The sequence below is a fragment of the Phascolarctos cinereus genome, unplaced genomic scaffold, assembly GCF_003287225.1.
Source record: "Phascolarctos cinereus isolate Bilbo 61053 unplaced genomic scaffold, phaCin_HiC Scaffold_2;HRSCAF=192, whole genome shotgun sequence".
NCBI lineage: Eukaryota > Metazoa > Chordata > Mammalia > Diprotodontia > Phascolarctidae > Phascolarctos > Phascolarctos cinereus.
In genome coordinates, this window is record NW_027555625.1 from 39,883,170 (window position 1) to 39,898,108 (window position 14,939).

The following is a 14,939-nucleotide window of genomic DNA, read 5'->3' on the forward strand; positions in this document are numbered from 1 at the left end:
CACCTATTACCTGTGTGACCTTAGGCAAATCATCTAAATTCTCTGGGTGGCAGTTTCCTTTATGTCACATGAGATGGGACTAGAGGGTCTTGAGACTTGAAACCTAAAGCCCTGTACCTGCTCTAGAATCCTCTGTACCCATTTGTGGGGGAGCTATCTCCCAGTCATTTCCAGCCTTAACCATATTGGCCCCCTCCTGACCTTTTCTTTCTCTGTCTGTTGGCCCCTGTCTGGACCAGTTTCTTGGCCTCTCCAGATTGACCCCATCCTTCCAGATGCAGCCCAAGGCATGCTTTCTCCATCCAGCTTTCCCGGCTCATCCTGGCTGGCCTGCAGGGCTCTCTCCTCCTCCCTCTTCTCCCACTGCCTGTGCCACCCACTCAGCCATTAATCACACACTGCCTTGAGACAGCTTGGTTATCCCCATCTTGAACTGTTATTTAAATCTTGAGCTGTTATTTAATTCCACACATGTTTAAGTCTTGTTTTTCCCCAACTAGATTCGTAAATTCTTTGGGTTGGAAGTTAGAGGGCTTGAGATGCTCTTGTTCATTTGTTGAGGGGGAATCCTGGCTTTGTTCTATTCTATCCTTGGCAGACTTCACCTTTCTGGGCCTCAGTTTCCTCATCTGTAAAATGAGCTGGAGAAGGATATGGCAAACACTTCAGTATCTTTGCCAAGAAAACCCCAAATGGGGTCAAAAGAATCAGACATGACTGAAATGACTGAACAGCAAAGACCCCTTCCATCTCTAAATGCTATGATGCCTTAATCTGTGAGAGCAGTAATGCTGTCTTCTTCATTTTTATACCTCTTCACATCTAGTCAAGGGGCTTGCCCATAGTAGGTGCTCAGTAAATGCTCGTTGATTAGCATTGCTTGAGCATTCATCAAATTTAGTGCTGCCTTGAAGGGTTTGCTGTGAAGTGTAACAGGGTAGGCCTGTGTATAAGAAGGTGGGGAGGGTGGGAGTCAAACTGATTCCGTTCGTCTTGGGACCCACTGCTTGGGTGTGTGGATGCGCGTGTGTGTGTGTGTGTGTGTGTGTGTGTGTGTGAGAGAGAGAGAGAGAGAGAGAGAGAGAGAGAGAGAGAGAGAGAGAGAGAGAGAGGAGAGGGAGGGAGGGAGACAGACAGAGGAGAGGAGAGACAGAGACAGAGAGAGACAGAGGAGAGAGACAGACAGAGAGAAGGAGAGGGAGGTATGGAGAGGAATAGAGAGGAGAGAGAGGGGAGAGGAGAGGAGAGGAAAGGAGAGAAGGGAGGGAGAGAGAGAGAGAGAGAGAGAGAGAGAGAGAGAGAGAGAGAGAGAGAGAACTGAAGCAGTATTTTTAAAACTATATTATCATAGAATCATAGACATAGAACTGGAAGGAACCTCAGAGGCTATTTAGTTTAAGCTCATTTTACAGTTGAGGAAACTGAGGCTGAGGAAGTTAAGTGACTAATCCTAGGTCACACAGACAGTAAAATCTGAGATGGAATTTGAGCCCAGGCTGTAAGATCATAGATTTAGGTTTGAAAGAGACCGTAGGGTCTGTCTAGACCAGCCTCCTCATTTTGTAGAGGAAAAATTGAGATGGAATGGTCAGAGGATCACAGGAGCACAGACTGAGAACCAGAAGGGCCCTTAGACACTGTTGGTCAGACATTTCATCCTTTGGATGAGGAAATTGAGGCACAAAGAAGTTGTCACTTACCAGGGTCAGCCAGTTGGTAAGTGGGGAAGGCCCTCCGACTCCAGGACCTTGCTCAGGACTCCTGCCATTCACTATACCACATTGTGTCCTGTGTTCTATGGAACCTCTAAAACATTAAATTTTTGTACCTAATAATTTAACAGTATAGAGGGATATGTATTGGGGGAGAGCTTGTGATGAAGCTATGGAAGAATATAGTCAGGAATTGTAAAGCCTGGACAGGAATAGATGGATTGTGATATGCATCAGCGAATGGAATGTCCACATCAGTGAGACTGTGGATTCAGGGGTGTGTTGGAGCAAAATATTCAATACAATTCATATGATCAAAAATCTTTACTACAGAGGGAATTTACCAGCTTTTGGTACCAGAATTGGCTTGATTTCTTCCATTTCATTCTGATGTTTTTGCTACTCTCTCTTTTAAAAAAAAACACTATTGCTCTCTTGCTTTTATATCACCTTGATTTTGGAATATTTCCCAGCCCAGTGAGTCATCCTTTGTTACAAAAAAAGTTAAAAAGAAAGAAAATTTCAATAAAACTAACCAATGTGTCAACTGAGCCTAACAGTATATACAATGTTCCACACCCATAGTCCCTTACTTCTCTAAAGAAAGAAAAGAAGGGCAGCTAGGTGGTCCAGTGGATAGAGCACTGGCCCTGGATTCAGGAAGACTGAGTTCAAATCTGGATTCGGACATACGGCACTTACTAGATGTATGACCCTGGGCAAGTCACTTAACCCCCACTGCCCAACCAAAAAAAGAAAGAAAGGAGTTCCAGGGACAAGCAAGGTTATTACAATTACAGTGTTCAGTTTCTTTTTTGTTATTCCCATTTACATTCCAACCCCCTAGTTATTCTGGAGGTCTTTGGGCCCTAGCAGCTCCAAACCTGTATTTAAGTTCCTTCAGTATATTTCAATACTCAAAGTAGTCAAATTTGTTGAAATCAGTAATTCAATGGAGAGGAGCATGGGAGGCGATGATGTTTGTTCTGGTCTCTCTCCCAGCATCCAGCTTTGAGTTAAAATTATGAGAGGTTCACTGAAGACAGGGACTGGCCTTTGCCTTTCTTTGCATCCCTAGCTCTTAGCCAATGCCTGGCATGTGGTGGACTCTTAATAAATGCTCCTTGACCGACATCGAACCTTTAGTTATTGTTCTGTATCTCACATCACTCCCCTCACCACCAGATATGGTGGGTACCAAGAGGAGAAAGGATTCTCTCGGAGTCACACACCAAGTCAGTGGCCAAAGCAGGCCCTGAGCCCAGGAGCCCAGCCTTCCAGGCTGCTGAGCTGCCATTATTTCCTACACATTTTCCAGAGGGTTTGATGGAAGCTGCCAGACCACCCTGGGTCGTCAGAGATGTCAGAATGATTGAATATGATGACCTAGATGAGAGGGAAGGCCAAGAGATTCTGCCAAACTTTAGTGTGATCCAGGTTGATGCAAAGGCCAAGGCATTTTTTTGTTTTAGGAAAATGACAGGCTAAGGGAAGAGTTGCAGAGGAGAAAAGAGTCTAGGTTCAGGAGAGTTCTGGGAAAATGGAACAACACAAATTTTAAAAAAAAGGAACAAATACTATAAAAGAAGAGAGGATTGAAAAGGAAAGAAAGAAAAGAAAAGGAAAGACAGTGGGGTAGCACCTGGGTGATTATGCCCGGGAAGAGTTGGGGACCAATGGGTCTGGCCTCATACATGGGAAGAGCTGCTATGGCCCCTTTGGGTTAAGGAAGGACACCTTGGTTCTAATCCACCTAGCTGGATGTCTTTGGTGGGCATGGTGCATCATATCTCCGGGTCCCTTCCCACCTAAAATGGGGAACTTGGACCAGATGACCTCTTAAATCCCTTCGACCTTGAACATTCTGCAATTCTCTGATAGATCTCTGGGAGGACCCCATTAAAATGTAAATATGCTACCTTAGAGGAGAGGGGAATAACTGGAGAGGCAGTGGTTAGTCCTTAGCATATTCACAGATATCTCCCTTCAGGGAATGCGACTCAGAAGGGTACATTTTGAAGGAGGAAGGACAGTTCTGGAATGATGGTCAGAGAGTATAGGTTGGGGCAGGGTCCCACAGTGGGGAGCCCAGGGCATTCAGGGGCCAGCTTGAGGACAATAGGTTCCTGGGGTGGGGTAGAGGGAGTGGATGGGAAGCCAGCAGAGAGGGCATGCCCACAGTGGTGATGCCAGCCATTTTGCCTCTGCTGGGTTTGAACACCTGTTGAAGTAAGAGGGCTTTACAGGTCTGACTCATTGTGTATTGTTCTTTCACTCCCTGTGTCCTGGGATCTTGGTGCAGGTGACAAAGAAGGCAGAGATATAGGCAATATGCCTCTGCAGTTCCTCCTGGGTCTTACAACCCGGGCTTGCTTTTCAGGTCCTTAGGGAAGCAGACTCCACCTGGTGGGACATCTCTGGTGGATTGGCCAAGGTACTTATCCAGAGTTAATGGAGGTATTCTCTACACTTCAACCCCCAAACTCTCCCCGTTTTGCCACTGGCCCTCATGCAGTATAAAGTCTATAATTCAGGGTGTTGTGCCATCCCCTGAGGATGATCTCACACATTGGTAAAATGCCTTCCAATTTACAAAGCATGATCCCAGGTAAGGTGATATACTGGGAAGAGCCTGGGGTTTTGAGTCAGAGCACCCAGCAGTCAAATCTTTCCTTTGATACTTGGGTAAGTCACTTTTCTGTTCAAACAAAGGGGTTGGGTTAGTCATTCTCTAAGGGCTCTTTCAAATCTTAATCCTGTAACCTCCAGTGGTTCAGGCGACCAACTGTGTTGCAGTCAGAATTGATAATTAGTCAATAATTCCATGATCTAATTGGTTTGCTCCTACTACCCCCATTTTATAGATGAGTTAACTGGGTCTAGGGATAGTAAAGTAACTCTCTTGTGGTCACAAAGTTAGCAAATAGTGAAATGTCTCGACTAAGACCCAAGTCTTCCGACTCTTAAGGAGGCCGTGTTCATTTTCTTGTGTGAGATAGGCTGGCTGAAGATTAATGCAAAGAACAGTCAGTGGTCCTGGGAATATAGCCTTTCTTTTCCTTTTATAGCTTTCCTGATTGAGCTGGTAAATGACCTCTGAGAGAGGGTTTCCCTTAAATATGAGATTATCAAGCTAATGTTGGGTATTAGCCAGCATACCCTCTTCATGGATATATAGGATATTCTTTCTAGGCATTGCTACCGAATTTCTTTCTTCCAGTATTTCTGGTCAGACATGGCACACATATACATATACATATATACACATACATACATACATATGCGCCAGAAAGCTGATATAGTAGCAAGTTTTTTGGGAAATATATATATATATACACATACATACATATATGTGTGTGTATACATACACATATATGTGTGTGTGTATAGTCTACACACACACAACACACCACACACACACCCCTTTCTACCTATATAAGTGAGCTATTGCTCTTCTGCTAGAAATCTTGAGGGAAGGAGTGAAGTGACTTGGCTAGACCATAGAAGCCTTGAGAGCTGGGCATTAGTCTCTGCAATGCTACTTCCTTGGGAGGGCATTAGGTGGCTCAGGGGGTAGGGCAAAGAGTCTTGGAATCAGGCTAGACCTGAGTTTAATTCCTATGTGGGATAATTACTAAGTGTGTGATCTTGGGCAAGTCACTTAACTTTCTAGCCTCAGTTTCCTCATCTCTAAAATGAAGAGCTTAATAGCTCCTACCTCCCAGGGTTTGTTGTAAGGATCAAATGAGAAAATGTGGATAGTACTTTCTAAACATTAAAGAGCTATAAACATGTTAGCTATTTTTATTATTGCTGTGTGACTGTACAAATATATATATGTGTGTGTTATACATACATTCATATACATATATGTATATCTCTATACACATGCATACATACACATACATATGCATTTCTCTCTATATAGACACACACATATGCTATTGTCGACCTTGGACTCAGCTATAGGAGTCACAGAACCAGGTTGTGCTGTGGTTGGGAAGAATGTTGGTCTTGGAATCAGAGCACCAGAGTTCAAGTCCTGATTTTGCTACTTACTAGCCTTGTGACCTTGAACAATTTCGTCAATGAGAACTTTGTAACCACAAAGCCCAGTGTGAATGTTAGCAACGATTATGATGTGGCTACAAGGAAACTCGGCAAATGCAGCAATTGTAAGCTTGACCGAGTGTCCGCAAAGGCTGGCTCTGGTGGCTGCTTAGCGCCCCCTTGTGTTCAGGGGGCAGATTCAGGTTGGCTACCAAGGAATCAAAACCAGGAGATGTAGAGTTATCCGTTTATAGGATCATAGGATTACAGCTGGAAGGGAATCTTGGGGGTTTCGGGGCTCATCTAGTCTGATACCCTTTCTTTTAATTTTTCGCCTGTGGGCATTTGAAGGCAGGGCACTTTGGAGGGCACTTTTCACTTCACTGGCTGTGAGCCCAGCTTACCCCCTGCCCCCAATAAAAAGGTTTTTCCAAGCTAGTGTCTGAGGCCCACTCCTCACAGTGGGCAAATCACTCTTAAAGGCAGAAGACAGTAGACAATGTGGCACAGTGGAGCAAGTGCAGAAGAGGACCTGGAGTCAGAAAACCTGGGTTCAAATCTTACCTCTCTGTGACCTTCACCATCACTTAGCCTCCTTTGAGACTCAGCTTCCTCATCTGTAAAATAATGGGGTTAGACCATGGGCTCGCTGAGATATCTTCTAGCCCTTGCTCTATGACCCTAAAACAGGGGGGTAGGAAGGAAGAAACCAAGCATTTGTTAAGAACCAGTGCTAAAGCACTTCGCAAATTTTATGTCATTTTATCCTCACAATACCCTTGGGAGGTAGGTGCCATGATTATCCTCATTTTACAGATGAGGAAACTGAGGCAGAAAGAGGTTAAGTGGCTTGCCCAGAGTCACACAACTAATAAGTGTCTGAGGTTAGATTTGAACTCAGGTTTTCCTGACTCCAGGTTCGGCATTTTATCCACTATGCCACTTAGCTGGAAAGTGACTGGAGAAGTGATTTCACTTGTATTGCCAACTCCCAGATGAGGTATTTCCCTTCTACCAAAGTAGATCTCACTTTCTCTGAAATTTACAGTTTTAGTGAGTTTCCTAGAGTACCAAAAAGTTAAGTGACTTGCCTGGGGTCAAATACCCAATATGTGGAAAAATCTGGATTTGAACCCAGGTCTTTCTGGTTTCAAGGCAAGCTATCTGGCATGCTGTGTTGACTCTGCTATGATCGTAACATAATATTCACTATCCCTTTCATTTAATTCTTTAAAATAAATATTTATTGGCATCTTCTGTTTTTACATTGCCTAAATTGGTTTTTTTAAAAACACATTCACATTCATTATGTTGGTCAGGTACTGAATTCTGAGAGCCTCTGCAACTCAGAGATTCTGTAATTCTGTGATTGCAGGTTCCATTGCATCCTACAACAGCCTTACAAAATAGATAGAGTTGAAATGACCATTTTACAGAGGAAGAAACTGAGGCTCAGAGATTTGCTAAGGGCAGGGAAGGGACTAGATACAGGTATGGGGAACCTGTGGCCTTGAGATCCTATAACTAGAGCCTTGACTTTCTGAATCCCTAGCCCAGTTTTCTTTACCCTACACCACATTGGCAGAGATGGTCACTGGGCTCAAACTGTTGGCACTACCAGAAGATGGCAGGATGCCTTGCTTTCCACATTTAGACAGGGATGTTTCCCCCACTGTCCTGCTGCCCACATCAAAGAGGCCCCTTGTTTTTTTTTTTTTAATGGGAAATTGACTGTTGAAGTCAGTGGGTGAGAATGGGCACTGGATGTCTGGGTCCCCACCCTTGCTATAAATAGGACTTAAGTGGTTTTACAAATCTAGCTCTTCTGTGAATCTGCACACACACACACACACACACACACACACACACACACACACACACACACGCACACATACATTCCCTTCCTCTCGTCCCCCTCCCCTTCCCCAACTTCTTTCCATTTCCATCAAGGAAAGTTATTAGATCACAAGTCACCAAACTGAAATCCTGCTGTTTTGCCCCTGATCATGAATTTCACAGAATTACAGAATTTTCTGGTTCAAAGGAACTCAAGAAGCCAATTGGTTCCCAAAGTGGGTGATGCTTCCCCCTGGGGGTGCTGGACCGATCCAGGGTGGGGGCTGTAGTTGCCTTGGTTGCAATTGGGGGGATGTTGAATAAAAATAAGGGTTAACCTAACCTCAGAGGGGCACTGATTAAATGTTTTTTGAAAAGGGAGCAGTAAGCCAAATAAGTTTGGGAACCTCTGAATTCTAATCTAGACCAACCCATACCTGAAAGAGAATTCCCATTACAGCATATCCAACAAATGGTCACCCAATTTCTTTTTTAATGACCTCCAATGAGGGAAACCTATCCTGCTCCCAAGGCAGCCCATTCCACTTCAGACAGCTCAGGTTGTTAGGAAATTTTATTTAATATCAAGTCTAAGTCAGCCTCTTTGCAACACTCACCCATTGCTCCTTTTCTGACCTCTGGGGCCAAACAGAACCAATCCAGTTTCCACATGACAACCCCTCAAATAAAACTATCATGTTGTCCACTCTCCCCTCTCCCTCTCCCCCAAGTTTTCTCTTCTGTAGGCTAAATCTGCCCAGTTCCTTCAACTGGTCTTCATATGACATGGAGTCAAGGCCATCTCCATCCTGGACCACTGTCCCATGTACCAACGCCTTTCTTAAAATATGGTGCCCAGAACTGAATGCAGTACTCAGGATGTGGTCTGATTTGGAGGTTCCACCTTGTCATTCCCAGGCCTCAGCTTTATAAACCTTGTAACACTTTGTCAATAGAGTTGTTAGACTCATGGCATGGTTGGCACAGCTGTTATGCCTTTGTTAGACTTCTGAAAGCTCTGGAAAAGTGGGCCACATGCCCCAGAACAATCTTCTAATTTGCCCAGCTAGGAACTAGAATTGATTCTCACACAACCATAAAATCTTAAGACATAGCACTATGGCTCTCTCTCTCATCCCTTCAAGGAACTCTGTGTTCCAAGAGATGGCAGAACTCATTCACACACATACCCTTCCTCCATTGGGTATACTGAGACACAAAAATGAAATGTGATGTGATTTAGATTTTATTATTTAGAGCTTGGATATATCCATGATCTCATTGACATTCTTCAACCAGTGGCCATGGCCCTTCCATGCCCTCTTATTCAATGCAGTCTTATCCGTGTCTTTGTATAAATTATCCTCATAGTTTCCATCAAACATATTGGAGCTGCTGCTTCTTCTTCTTCTTCTTCTTCTTCTTCTTCTTCTTCTTCTTCTTCTTCTTCTTCTTCTCCTCTTCCTCCTCCTCCTTCCTCTTCTTCCTCTTCTCCTGCAATACTGTTACTTGTTTTGGAGATCACGACTCTTTTAAGCACCCTAAGATTTCATTCATTTTCTTGGGTTTCCATATCACACAGTACACTCATATTGAACTTCCCAGTTCACCAGAACCCCCATATCTTTTCTAGGTGAGCTGTTGTCTAACCTTGCCTCTTCTATCCTGTTGTTGTGAAACTGATTTTTTGAACTCAAGTAAGATACTTTACATTTATTCCTATTAAGTTCTACCTTCTTAGCTTGGACCCAACATTGCCAAAATCTTTTCTTGGCTCCTGACTGTCATTAAATCCTAGTACATAGGCTCTTTGGGGGTTATCTATTACTGTTGCTACATGGCCAGCCTGCCTCTTTTTCTCATCATCCTTGATGATAGAATATGATTGGAAATGTAGAGTCAGAGGAGATATTAGAGGCTATCTAGACCAGCTCCTCTCATTTTAAAAGTGAGAAAATTGATACCCAGAGACTTGCCCAGGTTACCCATGTAGTGAGTGACAGAAATTGGAACTGGAGTCCTTCGATACCAGAATTGCTTCTCTTTCCACCATCCTGTGGTGCCTCTCCTATACTACTTCTATAGGGCATGGTCAGTAATATGGTGCAGTCTGTTCTCCCTCTCCACGTATCTTCCATTGCTCATGGAGTCATCAGAGTTTCTGATTCTTCAGTGATCATGGTGTTCCCTGACGACACAATATTGTAATACAGGGAAACCACTGGGGTTAAAGAGACCATGACATCTGACCTTCCACCCTATTGCCATCATTCATCAGATGAGGACACTGAAGCAGAGAGAGATGAAATGATTTGGTAAAGCCACATGGCAGAGGAAGGACTAGCAGGAAAATCTCCCACTTCCTAGCCCCATGCTTTTTCTATTAAGTTTCTAGAAATGCTGATCCCTAGGACAGCTGAATGTCTCTTTCCCCTTGCCTGTCTCATTCCTCCATTCTCCTCCCCCTAAAGTTCCAACTACCCAAATCTCTCCTGAACTCATCATTGTCTGTAGAACAAGATTAAAGGGGCAGAGGGTAGAGATGGCAGGATGCTGAATAATCAGCTCTAGGGTCCAAGAGACTGGGGAGAGGGAGGCTGTTCACTTAGAGTGGTGTAGATATTGAGTGGGAGAAAAAAGGAGGGGAAAAAAGGAGTATTCAGGGAGGAGTAAGAACTATATAGCTAGAGGGCTAATAAAGGCAAAGCTTGGTGTTGCTGGAGAGCAGGGACTGAGAGAGGGGAATAGTTCCTTAAAGAGTGCCAGGATCAGAGGCAACAACATCTTGGCTCCACTATCATCATCCTTCAGGGTGCCAAGGGAGATAGATGGGTGTTTGCCATAGGTGCAGTAGGGAGAGGCAGGAAAGGCATTTAGCTTCCAGGTCATGATGCGACCTGAGATAGTTCTTGTACTACTTCTCTCCCTCCCACTCCAAATTGCCTACATTGCTTCTGTGAAGGAGAAGAATAGGGACAGGTTTGGGGGTACAGCATGTGGGTGAACTAATGGGCACTCTAGTGGTTTCTCTGTAAAACATAAGCATCAGGTCCAGTTGTCCTTGAGGACTGGGACTGCCCTGTAGCCCAATGGTGAATTAAGTCTTGTTGAACATTTTATATCAGGGAAGAGAAGAAGAAAACATTGTCAAATTTGATGAAATAGCTTTGGCTGACTCAATCCTAGACTATCACAAGTAGAAAGGACCTTGTAGATTATCTGCCAGGAATTCTTAACCTAGGGCCCCCAAACCTGATTTTTAAACTAGTTTTCACAACTGTATTTCAATGTAGTTAATTTCCTTTGTATTTTATACATTTAAAGAAATTATTCTTTGAAAATGTCCCTAGGTTTCACCATACTACAAAAAGTCCAAAGGGGCCCGAAAAAAGGTGAAGAACCCCAAATTCTAGCTCAACCCTGGCATTTTATTGTTGGGAAAACTGAGGCTGAGAGAGGGACATGATATATCTAAGGTTGGACACTGTATATTGTACATTGAGTGAATAGTAGAAGCTAACTCTAGAACTCGGATCTCCTGATTGGTTTCCAGGACAATGTTTTTTCTATCTGCCTCCTTAGGAGCATAAGAGTAGAGAAGGAGGAAGTGAATGCTGAAAACTAAAACTAAATAAATAAATTAATATTAGAAAAAAGAGTAGAGAAGGGAAAAGCAGAGATTTTCTTTTTCTCTGTATGAGAGGACAACGGAAGAATCATAAGACCAAAGATTTAGAGCTAGAAGGGACCCCAAAGGCCATCTTGTCCAACACTTTCCTTTTTCAGATGGTGAAACTAAGACGATTTACCTTAAGTTATGCAGACAATGACAAAGGCAGGATTTGTATTTAGGTTTTTTGATTTCAAACCCATTACTCTGGGACTGAGGTGTGTCTGAGATCAGCCGTGTCCTTGACCCCCTAAGGCCTTTCTGTTTGCCCCTGAATCTACCCATCCTTCAGTATTTTGGAAAGCATCCCTTCTCATTCTCTTCCTGAGAATCCTTAACTTCATTCTCCTCCCCTACTGCCAACAGACCTTTCTCAGATGGTCTATTTATGATGGGATTAAAGCGATGAGGGTGCTGGGCTCACTTGTTGCTTGCAAGAAAACTAGAGGTAGATGTCTGCCACACATGGTTGGCATATGCCAAAATACAAATGGGCAAGCTTTGGTTGGGGGCAAGCAAGTTTTTCATTCAATTCTCTTATTTCCTCCTCCTCCCATCCATTTGGGAATGGGGGGATGTTCTTTCTTAGGCCATGGGGGGCTGAACCAGCTGGGTGGAGCCTTTGTGAATGGCCGGCCTCTCCCTGAGGTGGTACGCCAGCGCATCGTGGACCTGGCCCACCAGGGTGTGAGACCCTGTGACATCTCTCGCCAGCTCCGGGTCAGCCACGGCTGTGTCAGCAAGATACTGGGCAGGTAAGCACGAAATTCATCTCTGCTGCCTAATGCCTTTGGCTGCCCTGTTCTCCAACATTCCCCTTCCCAGGGCTTTTCCTCTAATGATCTAGACTGTCTTGCTATTGCTAGAACACAGTACTACATTGCCCCACCCTCATCCTTTGCACTGCTTATTTCCTATGCCCAGAATGCTTTCCTTCCTCTCCTTTGCCTCCAGGTTTCCCTGGTATTCTTGGTGATTCAACTCAAACCCCACCTTCTGCAGAAAGCCTTTTCTGGATCCCTCCTTTCCCCCTCTCTACCCCTCTACCAGGTCTTTTCTAGATCCCTCCATTTCTCTCTGAGATGATCTCCCACTTACACTGTGTATATAGCGTTTGTACATAGTTGTTTGCATGTTGTGCCTGTCATTAGAATGGGAGCTCCTTGAGGGCAGGAATTGCTTTTGCTTTTCTTTGTATCTCCCTCACTTGGCACAGTGCCTGACACAGAGTTAAGGCTGAGCACATGATCTGATTGGACCCTGGGCAGAGAAGCACCCTTGGACTTTAACACAACCCACTTCTAATCCAGAATATCATCCTCAGAAGCTCTTGTATCTGAGAGTTTAGAGAACTATAATAATGGCTGTCTCCTGTATCCCCCACATTCTCTTGCAGATTTAAGGGTTTCCTCATTCTGAGCGGGACTGAGGGATGGCATAGAAGTTTCACACCATGTGTGCTATTGTTCTGTTCTCATATTGTTTAAGTAGAGGCAGAGAGAGGCCAGATGAAGGACTTGGATCCTTACGATATGAGGCATGATAACTAGGGATGGGGGCTCAGAGTTAGAGCAGAGCTATGGGATAAAAAGAGTTGATAGCTTTGAGAGCAGAAAAGGGAAGGAGGGAAAGTCAGTTCTGAAGATAAATCAGGGAGCATGGCTTAGAGCCCCAGGAGTTAGTTTATTGAGGAATTTAGGTTCGTTATAACACTAATAATTATTTTAATAATTTATTATTCATTGACAATAAATGATTTATTAATAAAAGCCAAAGTAATAGCTGACATTTATTCTAATATTTCCAAAGCCCTTTGTCTACATTTTCTCATTTTGGTCCTCACAATGTCCCCTTAGGTAGGAGTTATTATCCCTATTTTATAGCTGAGGAAACTGAGATTTAGAGAAATTGAATGACTTATCTTAGGTCACATTAAGTATCTGAGGCTGCATTTGAACCTAGGTCTTTGGAACTTGACTCTGTCTATCACACCAAGCTACCTACTATGCTCAGACATTGTGGAAGATACTGAGGATGCAAACACAGAAATGCTGGAGTTAGAGTCAGCAACATCTGAGTTCAATCTCACCTTGGATACTAGCCACATGACCTTGGGTATGTCACTCAATGTCTCTGAGCCTCAGTTTCTTCATTTGTAAAAAGAGGATAATAATAGCACCTACCTCACAGGATTGCCTTGAGAATCAAATTATATATTTTATATATATACACACACACACATACATACATACACATCTATAGATGTATATGCACATACACAAACTCATATGCATATGTATATATCCATGTATCTGTATATGTGTATGTACATAGTTATACATACTACTTTGCAAACATCAAATATATATATATATATACACATATATATGTATATGTATATATGTGTATATATATGTGTGTGTATGTGTGTGTGTGTATATATATATATATATATATGGTAGTATTGTTGTTGTTTTTATTACCTATGGATAATGGACTCCACTTGAAGGAACTTGAGAAGGTGCTACAAAAAGAAAAGAAAAAAGGCTAACTTAGGCAATTTCTTTAGCAAGTCTTTCTTTAGGGATAGTTATGGGTTGAGGCTCAATAGTTTTCATCTTGACCAATGAATGAGACTGGGAACAGAACCTTACTTGTCCAGGGACCTAGTGAGCAAGAGAACAAGCCCAGACTTGAACTAAGGGCACAAAGTAAGGGTTAAGTAGCAACAGAGGCCAGAGAGAGCCAGTCCTGAGGTCGCAGAGGGAGCTGGGATACCTGGGTAGGTGAAATGGTGAGAGCCAGAGAGGAAAAAGTGACGAATTTCTCAACCCAAGCCAAGCTGATTGAATAATATGAAATCAGGTTCCCTGTAGCTACCCTTTTCTGCCTATAGCTTGCACCATTAGGCTTCTTAGCCTAGAATCTTAGGGTAGAAGGAAAGTTAGAAGTTATAGGGTCACAGGATCATAGACTTAGGGCCAGAAGGGGTTGCAAAGGTCAACTAGTCTAGACCCCTCCTATGGATAAGGAAACTGGTGCCCAGGGAGTTTAAGTAACTTGCTCAAGGTCACACAGATAAATAAGTGGAAGTGGGTCCAACCTCCCACCCAGTGCAGGTACCCCTTAAAAGAGCAAACCCCACTGGAGATATGGGGAGGACAGCTGAAGAAGTAAAGAAGGAAAGCAGCAAGGCACAGTGGAAAGGGCCCCTACTGTGGAGTCAGGAGTCTTGGCTTCAGACCCACCTTTGATGCTTGCTACCTTGGACAAGTTACTTTACCTCTCTGGGCCTTATCTGTAAGTTGACGGGGTTGGACTCCATGATCGCTGAGGTTCCTTGTAACTCCAGGTCTAGGATCCTATTAAAGGGTGAGTATCCTATTTTGGGGTTGAGGGTAAGGGGTAGGGAACCTCATGAGATTTAAAGATAGAAGAAACCTTAGAGATCATGTGCTTCAACTGCCCTAATTTTGCAGCTGAGGAAACCAGGGTCCAGAGAGACAAGGTGGCTTTCCCAGTGTTGCACAGGTAGAAAGTATTAGAGGCGTGATTGGAACTCAGCTCTTCTAATACCAGCCCAAGTACTCATTCTGCTAAACTGTCCTGTGTCTTTGAAGCTTTCCAAAAACCATCCCTTTGGAGGCCCATTTCAGCAGCCCACATTTTCT

General features: G+C 43.6%; 1 protein-coding gene across 5 annotated transcripts in view; it reads left to right on the forward strand.

The window, feature by feature from the left end:
• PAX8 (paired box 8) overlaps positions 1–14,939 on the forward strand; it is an 82,143-nt gene that overhangs the window by 35,773 nt on the left and 31,431 nt on the right. For all 5 annotated transcript variants that reach the window (XM_020963685.2, XM_020963683.2, XM_020963682.2 and 2 more), the window contains exon 3: positions 11,858–12,023. In XM_020963685.2, the coding sequence (XP_020819344.1) occupies positions 11,858–12,023 (166 nt within the window). The remainder of the gene's footprint in view (positions 1–11,857; positions 12,024–14,939) is intronic.